This window comes from Pelobates fuscus, chromosome 10 (genome assembly GCF_036172605.1).
Source record: "Pelobates fuscus isolate aPelFus1 chromosome 10, aPelFus1.pri, whole genome shotgun sequence".
NCBI classification, from domain to species: domain Eukaryota; kingdom Metazoa; phylum Chordata; class Amphibia; order Anura; family Pelobatidae; genus Pelobates; species Pelobates fuscus.
In genome coordinates this window covers 51,519,272-51,540,028 of record NC_086326.1, presented here as the reverse complement: position 1 = coordinate 51,540,028, position 20,757 = coordinate 51,519,272, and the positions used below count along the sequence as shown (strand labels likewise).

Sequence of the window (20,757 nt, the reverse complement as noted above, 5' to 3'; positions counted from 1 at the left end):
TGCCTACAGGATATCCAGTCGTGGATGGGAGCCAATTATTTAAAACTCAATGGCTCCAAAACTGAATGCATCATCTTCAGTAACCAGGAGGAGAATAGTATCTTTCCCTCATGGCCGGACTCGTTTTCTCCATCTCCGAGTCCTGCCACCAAGGTCAGAGATCTGGGAGTCATTTTCGACTCTAGGTTGACACTGAAGCCCCAGATCAATCAGGTGGTAAGCTCTTGCCACTACCACCTGAAGCTTCTGAGGTCTATTTTTAGATTTATTGCCCCCTCCGATCAAATCTCGGTGGTCAACGCCATCATCGGTAGCCGATTGGACTACTGCAATGTCCTGTACCTTGGACTGCCTCAGAACATCATACACAAGCTACAGTTGATACAGAACGCAGCTGCAAGGCTACTTACGGGTGTGGCCCGCAATGACCATATCACTCCATCTTTAAAAGCCCTGCACTGGCTGCCCGTTCGTGAACGGGTTCTGTTTAAAAATGGTTGTTTGGTATATAAGGCAATCCACGGTATGGGACCAGACTATCTGAAGGATAAATTCACACGCTATGCTCCCAGTCGATCCTTGAGATCGGCTGATTTAGCTTTATTGAAGATTCCAAATTTTAAAAAGAAAAAGTGCGGAGGGAGGGCGAGTGATGTTCAGGGAGCGCAATTTTGGAACTCCCTGCCTCTGACATTAAGACTTGAGAATGATCTATTGAAGTTCCGCCGGAGCTTAAAAACAGTTTTATTTGCTCAGGCATACGGGATGACATGAAATTTTTAACCTGGTTCAAATGCATGTGATTATAATGCTGTTGTGTGCTGGATATTGTTTTGCTTGTTTTTTATTGCTGGTATGCGCATCGAGACCCTATGGGTAATAAGACTGCGTTTCTTAAGAATTTTTAATAAATAAATAAATAAATAAATAAAAAAATGTGTTAATGTTAGTGTGTGTCTGTGTCTGTTAGTGTGTGTGTGTGTGTGTGTGTATGTTAGTGTGTGTTTGTGAGTGTGTTTGTCTGTTGGTGAGTGTGTGTGTCTGACTGCGTGTGTGTGACTGTTTGCCTATGTTTGTGTGTGTGTGTGTGTGTGTGTGTGTGTGAGAGACTGTCTGCGTGTGTGTGTGTGACTGAGACTGTCTGCGTGTGTGTGTGTGTGAGACTGTCTGCGTGTGTGTGTGTGTGTGAGACTGTCTGCCTGTGTGTGTGTGTGATAGGGTGTGTGGGAAGGGGTAAGGAGTGGGGGAGGTGAAGATTTTTTGCACAGGGCGCCCAAATGCCTAAGGCCGGCCCTGATTGCAGTTGTTGGTTGATTAGTGGTATAACATTGCAGTACTGGTTCTTTAGTGGTATAGCAGTGTTGGATAGTGATAGACTGTCATACCTTGCCTCTCTGTAGCATTATTATTAAGGAGAGAAGAGAACAAGGGAGACTTGCTAAAGAAATCCACACCTTGGGGGCCTTTAATGTGCTATCACTCCAGACCACAAGGGGGAGCTGTAAAAAAACTTCATACACTGCTCTGACTGTAAAAGTTCCAAACCTTATTGGTAATTTGTAAAAAAAAAAATATATATTTTTTTAATTTTATGTTTTTTTTGTACGACATTCTAATTTTATATACAAACAAGCACAAAGTAAGCAAACACTGTATTGTTTGGGGGACAGGTCTGGTAATTATTAATGTCACTATACAAGAAAACAAAAAACAAAAACAACAAAAAAGTGTAATGTTCTTGTTTTATTGTATGAGCTATGATTTCAGTTAAATAACCTAGTACATTATACAAGTTTATTTTACTACAATTTATTGCTACACTTTAAAAAATAAATAAATGCAACTGCATTATATCCTATGCAAATCTTAATTTGTTTTGTTCTGGCTATCAATAAGTTTGTACCTTAGGTCAGTATTTACTGCTGTGTCTAGATGTTTGATACTTTCCTCTCTCCCGTCTCTAAATAGGAAATATTGATCAGGTCATCAAAGAAACTATACACTGTAGTTTTCAATTCAGACAAGATGTGCACTGAGTGTTTCTGTGTTTGAAATTGTATCGTAACACCGTGATAAGTTTGCATCATTCCAATCTCTTTGTCAAGAGGGACTTATAACTGCAGTGATTTGCAAAAATCATTGCAGCTATTAACCTACACCTTTGCTCTCTGACACCAAAGGTTACATAGTTACATAGCTGAAAAGAGACTTGCGTCCATCAAGTTCAGCCTTCCTCACATATGCTTGTGCTGTTGATCCAAAAGAAGGCAAAAAACCCAGTCTGAAGCGCTTCCAATTTTGCAACAAACTAGGAAAAAATTCCTTCTTGACCCCAAAATAGCAGTCAGATGTCTCCTTGGATCAAGCAGCTTTTACCCCACTAATTAGAAATTATATCCCTGTACGTTATGTTTTTGCAAGTATTTATCCAATTGCAGTTTAAACATCTGTATAGACTCTGACAAAACCACCTCTTCAGGCAATGAATTCCATATCCTTATTGCGCTTACTGTAAAAAAACCTTTTCTTTGCCTTAGATGAAATCTCCTTTCTTCAAGCCTAAATGCATGACCTCGTGTCCTATGTATAGCCCTGTTTATGAATAGATTTACAGATAATGGTTTGTACTGGCCCCGAATATATTTGTATAATGTTATCATATCCCCTCTCAGGCACCGTTTTTCCAAACTGAAGAGATTTAAATTTTTTAACCTTTCGTCATAACTAAAATGCTCTATTCCTTTTATCAATTTTGTTGCTCGTCTCTGCACTCTTTCCAGTGCCATGATATCCTTCTTTAGAACAGGTGCCCAAAACTGCACAGCATATTCAAGGTGTGGTCTTACCAGCGATTTATAAAGAGGCAAAATTATATTTTCATATCGAGAATTTATGCCCCTATTTATACATGACAACACCTTACTGGCCTTAGCAACGGCAGATTGACATTGCATATTGCTACCCAATTTGTTGTCTATAACAATTCCCAAATCCTTCTCGTGTGTGGTTATCCCTAGTTCACTACCATTTAGGGTGTAAATTGCTTGTGCATTCTTAACCCCGAAGTGCAGAACTTTGCATTTTTCCACGTTAAATTTAATCTGCCATTTTAGTGCCCAGTCCCCCAATCTATCCAAATCCCTCCGCAGCAAGGCAATATCCTGCTCACATTTTATTACTTTACAAAGTTTTGTGTCATCTGCAAACACTGATACATGGCTTTCAATGCCCATTTCAGGATCATTTATAAATATGTTAAATAGAAGCAGTTCCAAAACAGAACCCTGAGGGACACCACTTACCACTTTTGTCCAGCTTGAAAATTTACCATTTATTTAACATAAAACTGCCTTTTCTTTTGCACATGAAAATGTCAGATCGAGGAAATATCCCAGTAGGTTAGTCTTGGCCTGGAGAGCTTTGAGAACATGGGCTCATGGACTGCCAGCAAAGCTTTGGTCCAATTGCTGTGAGGCTGCAAGCCACAACTTATGTATAGTTGTATACTACTTGTCAGGGGGGCAAATGCACCCTTTGTCACCCCTCCCCAGACTGTATCCCTTTAAATCTAAAATGTAAATTGCTTTGTTTTCTAACACAATTCTTATTTTGATATGCAAACTGTTGTTTAATGAGAAATTAACACTTTAAAATTCTGCTAATAAACAGGTAACATATGTTACCATTTACATGTGCCCACATATAGTGATTTCCCACTGCAATCCTAACTACATTGAAATTATATGTTTGCTTAGCGATATTGTATCATCACGGCCCTCTACGAGGCCAACTATTCAAACAGTACAGGAAGGTAGAGATTTAGTCAAGCTATTATGCAGACAGATAATTGCACCCTACTTTTAAGATAAAAGAACATTTTTGCAGCAAAATTTTAGTTCAATTGTACATTAGTGATGATATAAATAGTAATAATAATGAGCAGAATAATAAACTGTAGGAAGACATGTTTGCGATATTTTGCGTCCGTTTAATTTGTTCTCTTCAAACTGTTTTTTTGTTTTTTTTTTGTTCTATAAAATATAATGCTATAACAGCAAAAACACAGAACCTCTAGTTGTGAAGGGTTATGTGTCATGGGACTTGGATCTAAAATAGGTCAGTATTCCGAATTAAGGAAAACAGATTTTTTTTTTCTCCATTAGTCATTTACGTACCATACTGTGCATTTGCCTAAAACATATTTTCCAACTGTAACATAGTGGTTAAAAATAATGCTCCAAGGCCCTGACATCTGTCTAATGTTCGATTCATGTTTGTATGTCAGTAAATTGTATAATCCCAGAAGAATCCCAGCTGCATGTATGGTGACTTGGAAGCATGAAAATGGCATAGATTAATATTTTGAAATTCATCCCAACGCCCTTTAATTAACATACAAACTGAGTAGAGAGTTCTCATATTCCCTTTGCTTTATTCCATGGCATGTATTAACTGACCTGCTTTGTTTTCCTGTAAGAATACTCAGGATACATGACATTTGAAGTAGTTTGTGATACTGACCTGACCATATATTTAGATTTGGTTCAGTAGATTAATGAAACAATATAGGTTTTCTATGTAGTATTAAGCCCAGATGTGGAGAGAAACTAGCCTTTTGCGTTTGAGAATTTTCACTAAATTTCCTTAAAAATATACAACACTGGAGGGGGCGTGTCCTAGCCGCGCATGTGATCGGACGTGCTTACCGGAGCTCTCCCGGACCGCGGCACGAAAACGGCTACAAACAGCGTGTAAACCTTCCGAACACCCCCTAAAACGCCACAATCTGCAAGGTGAATACCCCAACACCTCATGGCTAATAAAAAATTAAAGCAAAAAACGCTCAATTCCCTCCTGGAGAGGCCGCAAACCTCGGAGCTGCAAAAACAAAATGGCGCCGACGGGCAGCAAACACCAGACCCAGGCCCAAGCCCAGACACAGGAGACAGCCAGCAAGCACCGAGCACTCCTGCTACAGATGCCTCTATCAGGCTCATAATGAAAGAACTACAAACATCCTTCAAAGCGGACCTCCTGCAGATGACTGCTGATATCAAGGCAGATATACATAGCATGGGGGAACGCACTACCCGCCTGGAGGAAAGAACAGAAGAACTAGTGGAGGCGCACAACTCTATGGCAGATGCATACTCCTCCCTGAAAAATAAGGTCAGATAACTAGAAGAAAAAGTGACTGACCAAGAAGACAGGAGCAGGCGGAATAACATCCGCATAAGGGGCATACCCGAAAATATCACACCTCCAGACCTCCCCAGGTATGTCAAAGACCTATTCAAAGCCTTAATCCCCTCCCTGTCGGAGTTTGACCTCATCCTGGACAGGACACACCGGCTCCCCAAGCCCAAACACCTCCCCCCGGACACCGCCAGAGACACCATAACCAGGGTTCACCACTTTACGGTCAAAGACAGAATTATGCAAACAGCCAGAACCACCAACCCATGGCCAGAACCATACGCTAACATCAAGCTCTTCACAGACCTCTCCTCGGCCACCATGACCAAACGCCGTACCTTTGCGCCTGTGACCGAGGCGCTACGAAGCGCGAACATTCCCTATAAGTGGGGCTTCCCCGCAAAGCTGCTGGTCAAGAAGAATGGCTCTATCCAAGTCATCAACCATCCTGAAGAAGGCAAAAGACTGCTTCGAGAATGGGAGGTACCGATCCCATCCAAAAGCCCGCAGAAGACACAAATGGCGGCCCAAGCTTCAAAGATATCCACCAGGGAATGGTCCCGAGTGCCCAGACCCTCTCACATACCGGCAGAAGTGGAGTCCTCACCGACTTGAAAGGTTTATGGACTGTTCTCACGCCACCAAAACCAAGTGGACTTACCATACAGGTTTATTCTTATTTTGCGTTTCAATTTAATGCACAACTAATGTTTAACTTTATATATATTGCAATGTTACAAGAAGGTTGAAAACGTATGCCGCGGAGGGTGGATCACACCCGGCCGCTGCGTGCTCGGACTCAGACTATCGCAGATCCCACTCCCATCAGGATCTCGATACTCTAACCCCGAGTGGTACACCCCCAAGGCTCCAGTAGCCATACTTCTCCGTTGCCTAGAGCATCCCTCGTCACCGAGAGGTGACATACGGAGTATTGTACATAGTTTCCCCCCCGTTACCCCACTCCTTCCCTTGTGAGTACACCCAAAGCCCCCCGGGTCCCCGTTGCCTAAGGGGTCAACACATCCTACGAATACAATATGGTGATTAAGATTATGTCTTTAAATGCAAAAGGGCTCAATTCCCCAAACAAACGTAGATTGGCCATACAAGAAGCGAAGAAGTGTGGTGCGCTGGTAGCATTCTTCCAGGAGACACACTTCAGGTGGAAAGATAGACCCAAATTCACATCCAGATGGTTCCCCCACGACTTCCATACGTGTTACACAGCCAAAAAGAGGGGTGTTTCAATTTTAATAAGTAAAGAAGCGATCTTCTCCCTGGTCCGCAAGATCACGGATAGGAAAGGGCGATACCTAATACTACAATGCCTATTTAATAATACACCGTACACTCTAGTTAATATATACGGCCAAAACGAAAATCAAAATGTCTTTCTAACTTCAATCCTAGCAGTAATTGATATGTACAGATATGGGGAGGTAATAGTTGGAGGCGACACTAATTTCCTATTAGATGCCAAATCTGACTCTTCCACTGCCACAGGTCTCTCACGAGGCACTATGCGACAACGAACTGCCCTGGCAACTAAGGCATGCACTACGCTAACCTCCCACCACCTAGTGGACCCCTGGCGCATCCTCCACCCCACAGAAGTAGATTATACATGTCATTCTGCAGTGCACAATAGCTACTCACGCATCGACCGCTTTCTCATTCCTGCCACATTGATGCCGAGAGTGGTAGAGGCCTCTATCGGCACGATGTCATGGTCCGATCATGCGCCTATCACCCTTAGCATCAATTAAACATTCCCTAATAAAGGGAGAGGCTCATGAAGATTAAATGAAACACTTCTAGCAGACCCCTCCATAGCCACACAAATCACCAAAGACCTCCAGCACTACTTTGCGGAAAACATGACACACGATACCTCTGTTGAACAGCTCTGGTTAGCACACAAAGCAGTCATCCGAGGCAGTTTCATAAAACACGCCAGTAGAGCCAAAAAGCTCAGACTAGCAGAATACAACGCACTGGTTTCGCAGATTGCCACACTGACACACTCTAACAAGCGAGACCCATGCAAGAACACCCAAAATACCCTACTGGCTCTCCAAAATCAATTGAGAAATTTAGAACTAAATAAGACGAATTACCTCTTGCGCAAAGCTAACCACAACTTCTTTGCCAATGGGAACAGGGCAGGTGCCAAATTGGCTTCCCAATTAAAGGAGAAAAAAGTCGCCTCCAGGATTGCCTTCCTAACCAATAACAAAGGGGAGAAGGTTTTGAATCCACAAGATGTAGTAGACTTGTTCGCACAATATTACGGGGAATTGTATAATTTAAAAAACGACCCCAACATGTTCATACCATCCAACGAAGACATTGACAAATTCCTGACAGGCCTCGACCTACCGAAACTACAAAACGGAGACTGGGACTTGCTCCAAAGACCCTTCTCCCCTAGTGAGCTAGCGGAAGTCATCTCCCAACTTCCAGCACACAAATCCCCAGGCCCTGATGGTTTCACGAATGCCTACTACCAACATTTCTCCACCATCCTTTCACCACACCTACTAAACTTTATGAACCACTGCACTACCAAAGGTGCACTACCTGATGAAACACTGCTAGCCCACATTTCCACTCTCCCCAAACCTGGCAAACCCCCCACCATATGTAAAAATTTCAGGCCTATCTCCCTCCTTAATGGAGACGCCAAAATATATGCCAAACTTATCAGCAACCGCATAGCCCCTCTCCTCCATAAACTAGTGCACAATGACCAGTCAGGGTTTATAAAAGGCCGGCAAGGGTCAGATAACACCAGGAAAATCCTAAACATGTTAGCAACGCTTGATGCAGGCGGCACAGAAGGCCTCTTTCTAGCACTAGATGCAGAAAAGGCTTTTGACCGCTTGAATTGGACTTATATGGCCAAAACCCTCAGCAAATATAACTTCCCTGAACCCACCATTAAGAGCATAATGGCATTATACCACAACCCAGCAGCCAAGGTCTCGCATGGTGGCTTCCTATCCAGCCCCTTCTCCATCACAAATGGTACCCGGCAGGGATGCCCCCTCTCCCCCCTGCTATACATACTGGCCCTCGAACCACTGGCATGTAAAATTAGACTACACCCTAAAATACAAGGAATTCCTATACGCAACACACGGTACAGCTTAGCCCTATTCGCAGACGACATCTTTGTGGCATTAACAGACCCCTCCCAGTCACTGCCCCATATGCTGACTCTCATACAACAATTTGGAAAGGTATCCTATTATAAACTTAATCAAGATAAAACTCGAGCCCTACCCGTTAACCTGCCAAAACCCCAAACAGACGTCCTCCGCACCACCTACAACTTTGACTGGAGATCTTCATCCATCACGTATCTAGGGGTAAAAATCGCACCCTCTATCCCAGCCACAGTAACACTTAACTACACACCACTGTTGACACTCTGCAAAACAGAAATGAACAAGTGGAAATACACCATGATATCCTGGCTAGGGAAAATTAACGCATACAAGATGATGATCCTACCCCGCATTCTCTATGTCTTCAGGATGCTTCCCCTCAAAATCCCCAGCCACTACTGCAAAACACTCCAAAAACTATGCAGCACATTCATCTGGGGGGGCAAAAAACCTAGAGTGTCCATGGCACTACTACAAACGGCCACCCGCTCCGGAGGTGTAGGTCTCCCTAACATTAGACAATACTATAGGGCAGCAATCCTGACCTCTAGTGTACTACTGCACACGCCGCCTGACACGATCCAATGGGTAGACATGGAGAGAGCACAATTTGGCAACTATTCACTCACTGACTACTTATGGACACCCAAACAGTTGAGGACCCCGCGCAATGATCTCTTCCCTACCACCCAACTCACAGTTGCAATGTGGGACGAATTCATGGGAGCCATGGGTCACAGCGCCTCCTTCCACCCCAGGGCACCCATATCGACCCTCAAGGCTATAGTGCCAGGCATACCATTACAAGACTGGCACGGGGTGGGGATCAAAACTATATCTCAACTGATGACTGACAGGAAAGTAACACCCTTCCCGGCCTTGCAATTAAAATGGCAACTCCCTAGCAGAGCCACCTTCTCATACCTACAGGTGAAAAGTGTCCTACAGGCACATGCTGTAACCCCGCACAGCATACCACATTCAGCACGAGTCGCCCCCTGCTTACTCATCGAAAGATGTTGGTCCGCACTTACCAAACCCAAAGCACTTTCACTTTGCTACAACGCATGGCAAGAACTCATGCCATCCAAGCCACACTCACATAAAACACATTGGGAAAGGGATTGCAACTTGACCCTATCAGACAAAGAATGGCTCTCTGCACTAAACGGGCTGTCCAAATGGACAAAGTGCTTCACACACATAGAAGCCCATAGAAAGCTGTTGTACAGGTGGTACATGACACCAAACAGACTCCACCAGATATACCCCAAGTCAGACCCGAAGTGCTGGAGATGCAACTCAGCTACAGGCACACTACATCATATGTGGTGGTCCTGTGAAAATATACGACCCCTATGGGCCACAGCGAGATCACTCCTAGACGCACTAGACATCCCGCAATTTGAACTGACGGCGTCAATCTGCCTATTGCTACTGCTTCCAAAAGATCTAAATCCAGGTCAAAAACAAGTAGTGGCGCTAGTGCTACTAGCTTCAAGAAATCTCATCACACTTAACTGGAAATCAAACAATTGCCCACTTCTGTCACAGCTAACTGACAAAGTACAGCAGTTCTACTTATACGAGAGGATGTCAATTTCATCCCCGACTAAAACGCAACGGTTTGAGGCTTCTTGGGACAATTGGGTTAAAAAATTTGAAGGTATAAATAAAAGTGTACAGATGCTGACAGGTAAAGACAGAAGGGACGATGAGAGTTAGTCCCGATCTTCCCCCCTGGCCCCCTTTTGTAGTGCCCTAGTTATAGAAACGTCATTGGTCACCAACCAAGGGTGATACTCACGACCCCTCATATCCCTCTGAATACCCTCCCAACTCACCAGTTTCCACTCTCCCACCACAACCCCCTTCATTAGTTCTGGACCCCAACTACAGGCTCATGGCATCCAGACCTCTAAGGAAGCAGGCAAGACGAACTCGCAAGGTACCCAAATGTTAGTATTGCAATGTCAAAAGCGAGGATGTTATATATGGTTCTCACATACTAGCAGCTTACCTTAAAATATCAAATGTACAACGACTAAACTGTACCACACGTATGTCTGTATCTTTATTGGTTGTTAATGCTACACCACCATTGTTGTCGAGCCGAATGCATCTCATGTTTGAATAACCCTCCCACCTTCTTTTTTCTGTACCCCTAATACTCTTGATCAACAAAAACCAATAAAATACAAATTTGAAAAAAAAAATATACAACACTGCACTTGTCCAATTTCAGCCGTATTAATTTATGCAGTTGTGAGATTTTATTTATTTTTAAATGAACAAAAAGTGACAAATTTTGTATTATGTTGTTACAAAATGAAAACGTTTTGGTGGTTTGTCCGGGAGATCCTTCGAATGTTAAATGTTCAGATATTCTGGACTGAGTCCAATCAACGTAATTTTAAAACTGCACTATTTAGGAAAATAATTCAAGGGGCATTTTCAAAGTACTGTACAGAGCCTTGGACACCCATCCAGGATTTTATAGATGATGCAGTAATGTCTAGTTTTAATATTTTAGGATTATTCCTTAAACGGAAACTATAGGCATCAAAACAACTTTAGCTTAATGAAGCAGTTTTGGTGTATAGAACATGCCCCTGCAGCCTCACTGCTCAATCCTCTGCCATTTAGGAATCAAATCACTTTGCTTCTGCAGCACTAGTCACACCTCCCCTGGCTGAGACAGCCTGCATGAAAAAAGGGTTTAATTTTTAATCAATTGTTAAAGGACCACTATAGGCAGAGAAATACAGTTTTTACAAAATATTAATAACTTCCAAAATATACATGTCATTCACATAAAACATACATTTTCAGAATCAGCATGCTTGAAATATACACATACTCAAAAATCATACTCTGTTTCCTGGCACTATAGTGCCCTGAGGGTGCCCCCTCCCGCCGGGCTCTGGGGTGAGGAAGGGGTTAAACTTACCTCTTTCTTATCTTACCTCTGCTTCCTCTCCTCTTCTTCGGCTGAATGTGCATGCGTGGCAGGAGCCGCGTGCGTATTCAGCCAGTCTCATAGGAAAGCATTCACAATGCTTTCCTATGGATGCTTGCGTCTTCTCACTGTGAAAATTAGTGAGAAGCGCGGAAGCCCTCTAGCGGCTGTCAATGAGACAGCCACTAGAGGCTGGATTAACCCATTTATAAACATAGCAGTTTCTCTGAAACTGCTATGTTTATAGAAAAAAGGGTTAACCCTAGCTGGACCAGGCACCCAGACCACTTCATTAAGCTGAAGTGGTCTGGGTGCCTATAGTGGTCCTTTAACTAAATACACGTTTTCATGTCCTGCTCTGTAAAACGAAATTTTAATCACATACAGGAGGCTCAGAACTACGCCTTTTAGCTGAATGCAGCAAGGTGAAGGATAGGACTTGTCTAAGAGTTCTTACCTTGATGTGGCAGGTCAGCTTACACTTTAGAGTGATACTAAAAAAAACCTCCAATGATTTAAAGTGAACCTGTTGTGGAAAAAAACAACTTACCTGAAACTGCTCCCATATACATTGAATATACGATATATCACAAACTTACATTGTGTATTTAATGTAAAATATAGAGATTTAATCACTTTTCCTCCTTTCCAACGCACCCATCTTCATGCTTTGTGGGTGCTGCCCATCATGGAACACTCGCCTCCTGGCCACCCTTCGCACCTCCTGAAGTCTTCTTTGATTTGCCCTGCTCTGGCATGGTCAGGTGCACGACGACATAGGTGACATCCATGCAATGTAAAAGGATGTTAGTCTTATGATGCAGCCGAACAGAAATGAACCCTTTTTAGCAGCATTAGTTTATCTGAGAAAAGACCATTTGGAGTCCGAAACGTTGACATTTGGAGTAAACTTTGTGGCGTTTTTGCATGAACATCCGTGAGTGCCCATTTTCTGGATTTGTGATATATATTGTGTTTTCGTTAATCTGTTCATGTTTGCTTCCTTGTCAACATGTTTAGCGTCTGTATCATTTTCAAGGTATTATAGAGACGAGATAGGAGTTTGTGCATTAACATTGAGTGTACTTTTTAAGCAACCACTCCTTCGCTTTGTAATTTAGATTGATGGCTTGCTGCTAGAAATATTAGGAAGTTGTCAAAATCACTTTAAATGCTGCTCTGCCTCCAATGTGACAGAATAATAGCTTTGATTCTAATCTACTGCACACTGACCAGGGGATAGTACTTGAGCATAATGTTCCTTCAAATTCTATGAAAAGCCTGTTAACAGAAATGGGTTTTTATGCTTCTGGGGACCCAGATTACATGCATACTGAGCGATTTCTCTGCCTGTTTCAGATGTATTTTGCAGTTTTGTCTTAACCTTTGTAACATATTTTGATTGATGATTATAGCAATCAGACATGACTTGAAATACCGGCTAATGCATTTTACTGGCAGAATACAGTAAATGTATTTATTAGTATAGGCTTAATGTTCTAGCCTAAATGTGCAAAATGCAGCATTTGTTTGGCTCATGATGAAGATAAATGTTCTTCTTTATCTCCCCCATAAACCATGTATTTGCTATAAATTGGGAATGTCACTGTTCATAATGCTTTTAATAAGTAAACCTATATCTTGGTGTCCACTTGAAATACGTTGTATAGTAAAACTACAGGAAACATTAAAGCATTATCATTTCTCTTTTCTTCTCGTAATGGTTGAGATCTTAGTGCGAAGAGGCTATTGATTTATTTATTTATTTTTTCCTCCTGCCATAAGATCATAAAACGGGAGGAATCCGCAGACACGTTTCACCTGAATTGTCCTCTGCAAAGTCAGAAGTATGCTATTATTTTGCTTTTGTCTATATGACAATGCATCCTTACTTCGTCTCCGAGAAAAGCAATGTTTTTTGCTTTTACGATGACACTGCCAATATGTGGGTACAGAGCTCTGACAGGCTGATATTAAACCTTTAGTGTGGAAACTATACTGGAAAAAAAAGTCCTATAAAATATCACAGTGTCTATATGGACAACTTGTTTCAGGATTTTTTAAATTAATTGTATTGACATCTCTGCCAAATTAATTTGGCCAAAAATGCAAGCCTTTTCCTGTTACTTATTGTTGCACCAATTATTGCAGAAAAATGGTAAATAATGCAAATTGTGTTGTTACTCGGGAAAAGATAGTGAGATGGTAAACAACCATTTGATGCTTTAAGTTTAAGTTTCTGTGGTTTTTGTTTTTCATTAATATTTTGATTATTTTCCTGCCTTTCCCTGAGCGGTCTATGTAACCCGCTTAAAGTGAATTTATCATGACAGATTCACTTTAAGTGGCTATATATCCTTGAGCAATTAATATATAATTTATCATAAAGACAAGTGATATATTTTATTGCGTTCGCATATATTAATCATTTATTTATCTAATTCCCGCTGTTATTGCTTCCACCATGCCCGGTTAGTGATTGGCACATTGCACGTACAATTTGAAATTGGATTCAGAAACATGCTTCTATCGAGTTGTTGGTATATGTCACGCCCATGTTGCTGAGCCAGTACTTTGCCCAGCAAGTATAATAGGTAGTTGTTGGTCATTTAGAACTGGATTAAAAGTTCACTTGAACTGTAACATAAAGATGTTTTAGCTGTTTCATTTCTCTATTCTACTATAATTTTTATGCTTCTATCGAGTTGTTGGTATATGTCTCGCCCATGTTGCTGAGCCAGTACTTTGCCCAGCAAGTATAATAGGTAGTTGTTGGTCATTTAGAACTGGATTAAAAGTTCACTTGAACTGTAACATAAACATGTTTTAGCTGTTTTATTTCTCTATTCTACTATAAATTTTATGCTTCTATCGAGTTGTTGGTATATGTCACGCCCATGTTGCTGAGCCAGTACTTTGCCCAGCAAGTATAATAGGTAGTTGTTGGTCATTTAGAACTGGATTAAAAGTTCACTTGAACTGTAACATAAACATGTTTTAGCTGTTTTATTTCTCTATTCTACTATAATTTTTATGCTGTTTGGGAACAGATTAAACAGTCTATTTTCCACTGATTGCAACCCATATAGCTACCTAATTCCTTTTAGCTCGTTCATCAAAATGTATATCTATAATCTTATTTATTTATTTATTTATTGTTCTAGGGAAACTTTGTTGCATCTATGACGGCAATTTTAAGACAAATGGAGGACTATCACTATGGTCATCTTATCAAGACTTTGGGAAAAATGAGGACAGATGTTGTGGTAAGCATCGTTAAACTATGCAAACATTTATTTCAATGTTCTTTTTGTAAAATAAAAAATAATGATTCTCGTTCGCCTCTGCTGACAAGTTTAGGAGCATCAGCTGGCTTAAAACCCACCAGTCATTAACCCAAAGGAAGGTTGCTTTATTTTATACCGTTGAAGACCACATATCTCATAACTTATAGAGTTGCAGAATTTAGGTGAGAAGGTGGTTATTAAAGCAATTAAATTAAATGAGTATTTTTTTCTGGTATCCTTAGAACTATGAAATAATGTAGCACAAGCTTAAGTTGGAGAATGCTACCAAAAAGCATATTTCTATTGATTACTCATATTGTTAAATATAAGCCTTGATTTAATACACTTTCCAAATGTTTCAGAACAGTTAGAAAAACATTTAAAATGATTTGTCTACAAAAGTCAGTATTAAAGTCTACGGGAGGTTTTGTAGATGAATAATTCGGAATTTTTTTCTAACGGTATTGAATCAATTGGAAACCTTATTAAATCAAGGCCATTAATAATATTTTAGGTTTTTATAATTTACTTTCCCATACTCCTATTTACTATTTCTTTTTTTTTTATATATGTATATATTTTATATGTATTTACTAAAAAATAATAATAATACAAAATTATTGCATGTAATTGAAGAATGTCCTTATACATTTGACTTTTAATCCATTGAGATTTTGGGAATAAGTAAGACAGAAAAAAAATATGTATGAGCAATTATCAAAGACATTATTGAAATGAAGCAAGTATAAAGATAATAAAAGAACAGCAACACAATTATCAAAAGGGATAACAAGCAAAGAAAATTAAGAGAATTATGGAGGGGAATCCAAGGAGAAGTAGTAACATAAACACTTAAAGTGTGGAAAAAATTATATAAAATGAAAATTAATCTACAGACAGTACTGAAAATGATTAAAAATTTAGCTTGAAAGTCAAAAAATTGTTTAAAAATGTCCTTTAGATTTGTTTCTAAATTTTCTAAGTTTGTTCAGAGAACATCTTCACCTTTGAAGCATGCATGAACCTACACATTAAAAATGCAAGAACAATAAAGCACATAAGCATTCTCAAACTCCTTTTCTTAACTGAAATAGAGTGAGCACAACATTAAGACGTTAATTCCCCTTTGTCCATACATATTCTGAATTAGAATTAGAATTTTAACTAACCCTCTGTCTCCATGTTGCCAGAATTACAGGCAAAAGAGAAAAATATTTCCGGTTACAAATCTGGGTCATTATAAGGAAAACTGAATTTTTTCCCATATTTTTATGTACCGTTGTTTTTCTTTATACTTCAAAAATATGTTCACTTTTTGGGGGTGGTGGAAGGGTTTAAAAGGTAACTTGATTATACTCTGGAGAAAGGTCCCTATATTCCTGCTTATCGTTCCTTATACCCTGATTAGTGATGTCGCGAACACAACATTTTTGGTTCGCGAATGGCGAACGCGAACTTCCACAAACGTTCGCGAACCGGGCGAACCGCCATAGACTTCAATGGGCAGGCGAATTTTAAAACTCACAGGGACTCTTTCTGGCCACAATAGTGATGGAAAAGTTGTTTCAAGGGGACTAACACCTGGACTGTGGCATGCCGGAGGGGGATCCATGGCAAAACTCCCATGGAAAATTACACAGTTGATGCAGACTCTGGTTTTAATCCATAAAGAGCATAAATCACCTAACATTCCTAAATCACAATGGATATGGATTGACACCTGACATATGACATATTGACACCTTGACATATGGATTGACACCTGTCCTCAGAGACCCTGATACACACTGACACAGAGCAGAATAGGGACTGTTCCCCCTACATAGCGTCACTTGGCAGATATAGATACATAAGGTCACCATTTTTAGCCCAAGGCAGCTCATCTCATCAGGCCTTTTTTAGTCAAATGTATCGTCCACTGTCAGTCCCTTCGGGATCCATCCCTCATTCATCTTAATAAAGGTGAGGTAATCTAGACTTTTTTTACCTAGGCGACTTCTCTTCTCAGTGACAATACCTCCTGCTGCACTGAAGGTCCTTTCTGACAGGACACTTGAAGCGGGGCAGGCCAGAAGTTCTATCGCAAATTGGGATAGCTCAGGCCACAGGTCAAGCCTGCACACCCAGTAGTCAAGGGGTTCATCGCTCCTCAGAGTGTCGATATCTGCAGTTAAGGCGAGGTAGTCTGCTACCTGTCGGTCGAGTCGTTCTCTGAGGGTGGATCCCGAAGGGCTTACAAAGCTCCGCATGTCCTCCATCAACAACACGTCTTTAACCCCTTAAGGACCAAACTTCTGGAATAAAAGGGAATCATGACATGTCACACATGTCATGTGTCCTTCAGGGGTTAAAGCATCCTGTCCTTACCGGTGTGGTCGTGGGAGGAGGTGGATGACTTCCACCTCTTCCCCTGTTAGATCCCCGTTGTGCTGTGACATCACCCTTATACGCTGTGTAAAGCATACTTTTTAATTTATTTTGCAAATGCTGCATCCTTTCCGACTTGTTGTAATTCGGTAACATTTCCGCCACTTTCTGCTTATACCGGGGGTCTAGTAACGTGGACACCCAGTACAGGTCATTCTACTTCAGCCTTTTTATACGAGGGTCCCTCAACAGGCACAACAGCATGAAAGACCCCATTTGCACAAGGTTGGATGCCGAGCTACTCATTTCCCGTTCCACCTCCTCAGTGATCTCAATGAAGGTATGTTCTTCCCCCCAGCCACGTACAACACCACGGGTACCAGATAGGTGACAACGAGCACCCTGGGATGCCTGTTGTGGTTGGTCTTCCTCCTCCTCCTCCTCAAAGCCACATTTGTCCTCTGATTCCTCTTCCTCACAATCCTCTTCCAGCGTTGCCACAGGTCCAGCAAGCGATGCTGATAAGGTTTCTGGTGGTGATGGTGACCACAACTTTTCCTCTTCCTCTTCACGCTCATCTACGGCCTGATCATGCACTCTTTGCAGGGCACGCTCCAGGAAGAAAACAAATGGTATGATGTCGCTGATGGTGCCTTCGGTGCGACTGACTAGGTTTGTCACCTCCTCAAAAGGACACATGAGCTTACAGGCATTGCGCATGAGCGTCCAGTAACGTGGCAAAAAAATTCCCAGCTCCCCAGAGGCTGTCCTAGCACCCCGGTCATACAAATATTCATTAACGGCTTTTTCTTGTTGGAGCAGGCGGTCGAACATTAGTAGTGTTGAATTCCAACGTGTCGGGCTGTCGCAAATCAAGCGCCTCACTGGCATGTTGTTTCGCCGCTGGATATCTGCAAAGTGCGCCATGGCCTTGTAGGAACACCTGAAATGGCCACACACCTTCCTGGCCTGCTTCAGGACGTCCTGTAAGCCTGTGTACTTATGCACAAAGCGTTGTACGATCAGATTACACACATGTGCCATGCACGGCACATGTGTCAACTTGCCCAACTTCAATGGCGCCAACAAATTTGTTCCGTTGTCACAAACCACTCTGCCGATATCCAGTTGCTGCGGAGTCAGCCACTTTTCCACCTATGCGTTCAGGGCGGACAGGAGTGCTTGTCCGGTGTGACTCTCTGCTTTCAAGCAAGTCAAACCCAAGATGGCGTGACACTGCCGTATCCGGGATGTGAAATAGTACCTGGGGAGCTGGGGGGATGCCGTTGATGTGGAGCAAGACGCAGCAGCCGAAGAGGACTCGGCCGAGGAGGTTATTGAAGAGGATGGAGTAGGAGGAGTAGAGGAGGTGGCAGGAGGCCTGCCTGCAAGTCATGGCGGTGTCACCAACTCCTCTGCAGAGCCACGCATTCCATGCTTGGCAGCCGTCAGCAGGTTTACCCAATGTGCAGTGTAGGTGATATACCTGCCCTGACCATGCTTTGCAGACCAGGCATCAGTGGTCAGATGGACCCTTGCCCCAACACTGTGTGCCAGACATGCCATTACTTCCTTTTGCACAATCGAGTACAGGTTGGGGATTGCCTTTTGAGCAAAGAAATTTCATCCGGGTACCTTCCACTGCGGTATCCCAATAGCCACAAATTTTTTGAACGCCTCAGACTCCACCAGCTTGTATGGTAAAAGCTGGCAGGCTAATAGTTCAGACAAGCCAGATGTCAGACGCTGGGCAAGGGGGTGACTTTCTGACATTTGCTTCTTACGCTCAAACATGTCCTTGACAGACACCTGACTGTGGACAGATGAGCGGGAACTGCTCAAGGCGAGAGACGGAGTGGCGGATGGTTGAGAGGGGGCAAGAAGGACAGCAGTGGTTGACGTGGCTGAAGATGCTGGACCAGGAGGAGGATGGCGGCTTTGAGTTTGTGTGCTGCTTGTACTCATGTGTTGATTCCATAGGCGTTTGTGATGTGCGATCATATGCCTACGCAAAGCAGTTGTACCTAGGTGGGTGTTGGACTTCCCACGACTCAGTTTCTTTTGGCACAGGTTGCAAATGGCTGTCGCTGTTGTCAGAGGCAGACACACAAAAAAAATGCCACACTGCTGAGCTCTGCAATGACTGCATTCTGGTGGTGGACACAGCATGCGTTGTTTGGCGTGCTGTCGGGCTGACCCCGGGTGCCGATGCATGCTGTCTGACTGTGCCACTAGCTCCTTGCGACGACCTCCGCCTGCTTCCAACTCGTCTCCTCCTCCTCCTCTCTGTCTCCCCATCTGAACTTTCGCCCTGTTCTTCTTCTTGCCGAGCGGGCACCCACGTGATATCCATTTACACATCGTCATCATCAACCGCTTCACTTGTATCTGACAACTCCGCAAAGGAAGCAGCAGTGGGTACAACATCATCATCATCACACCGTACGTCCATGTGTGTAATGCTGCCTGACTGAGACATATTCCTGTTATCTACCTCCTCTGGCAATAATGGTTGCGCATCACTCATTTCTTCAAACGGATGTGTAAATAACTCCTCTGACAGATAAAGTGAAGCGGCTGTGGTGCTAGTGTTGGTGGTGGCGGCAGGCGGGTGACTGGTATCTTGAGAGGTGCCCGAAGCTAAGCTGGAGGAGGATGGTGCGTCAAGGTTCCAAGCGGAAGCTGTAGAAGATTGGGTGTCCTGTGTTAGCCAGTCAACTATGTCCTCAGAACTTTTCAAGTTCCGGGTACGTGGCCTCTGAAAATTGGGCATTATTCTAGGGCAAAAGGGAATCACAGCACCACAACCACGATGGCCCCTGCGGGGTGGCCTGCCTCTGCCTGTCATTTTTTTTTTTGGATTAGTGGTACTATGCGTGCAAGCTACTGTGAGACCAGATATGAGTGGCAATGTGCACTGGCAGAGGTTGGCAGAGTACACGCTGTAGGCCTGACACCAGCTTGAAGACAAGTAACTGCTCTTCAATCTATAACAGTGAAAAAAGTTTTTTGGTTTTAAATGCACTCTATAGTGACACCAGAAATGGGTGGCAATGTACACTGGCAGAGGTTGGCAGAGTACACGCTGAAGGCCTGACACCCGCTTGAAGGACACTGACTGCTATTGGCTTACAGTGAAAAACATTTTTTTCTTTTTAAAGGCACGCTATTGTGACACCAGATATGAGTGGCAAAGTACACTGGCAGAGGTTGGCAGAGTACACGCTGAAGGCCTGACACCCGCTTGAAGGACACTGACTGCTATTAGCTTACAGTGAAAAACTTTTTTTTCTTGTTAAAGGCACGCTATTGTGACACCAGATATGAGGGGCAAAGTGGACTGGCAGAGGTTGGCAGAGTACACGCTGAAGGCCTGACACCCCGACGCTTGCAGACAACTAACTGCTATTCAATCTATTACAGTGAAAATTTTTTTTGTTTTTTAAATGCAAGCTATTGTGACACCAGATATGAGTGGTGGCACTGGGCAAGTGGGCACAGTATCCACTGTGAGCCTGACACAGGAGCTGGCAGGCAGGCAACTGCAATTACATTACACAAAAAAAAACAGACTGATGTTCTAGCCCTAAAAAGGGCTGTTTGGGGTGCTGTCCTTACAGCAGAGATCAGATGAGTCCTTCAGGACTGTAGTGGACACGGAATACACTAGCCTAGCTATCCATTTCCCTATCAAATGAGCAGCAGCTACACTTTCCCTCCTCTATCTAAGAATGCAGCTTCAGAATGAATCTAAAATGGATGCTGTACAGGAGGT

The 20,757-nt window shown here is 42.6% G+C and overlaps 1 protein-coding gene across 3 annotated transcripts in view; it reads left to right on the top strand.

Annotated features, from left to right (window-relative positions):
- The window catches only part of DOCK1 (dedicator of cytokinesis 1), a 369,359-nt gene that overhangs the window by 222,179 nt on the left and 126,423 nt on the right, over window positions 1–20,757 (top strand). For all 3 annotated transcript variants that reach the window (XM_063434591.1, XM_063434590.1, XM_063434592.1), the window contains exon 28: window positions 14,493–14,594. In XM_063434591.1, the coding sequence (XP_063290661.1) occupies window positions 14,493–14,594 (102 nt within the window). The remainder of the gene's footprint in view (window positions 1–14,492; window positions 14,595–20,757) is intronic.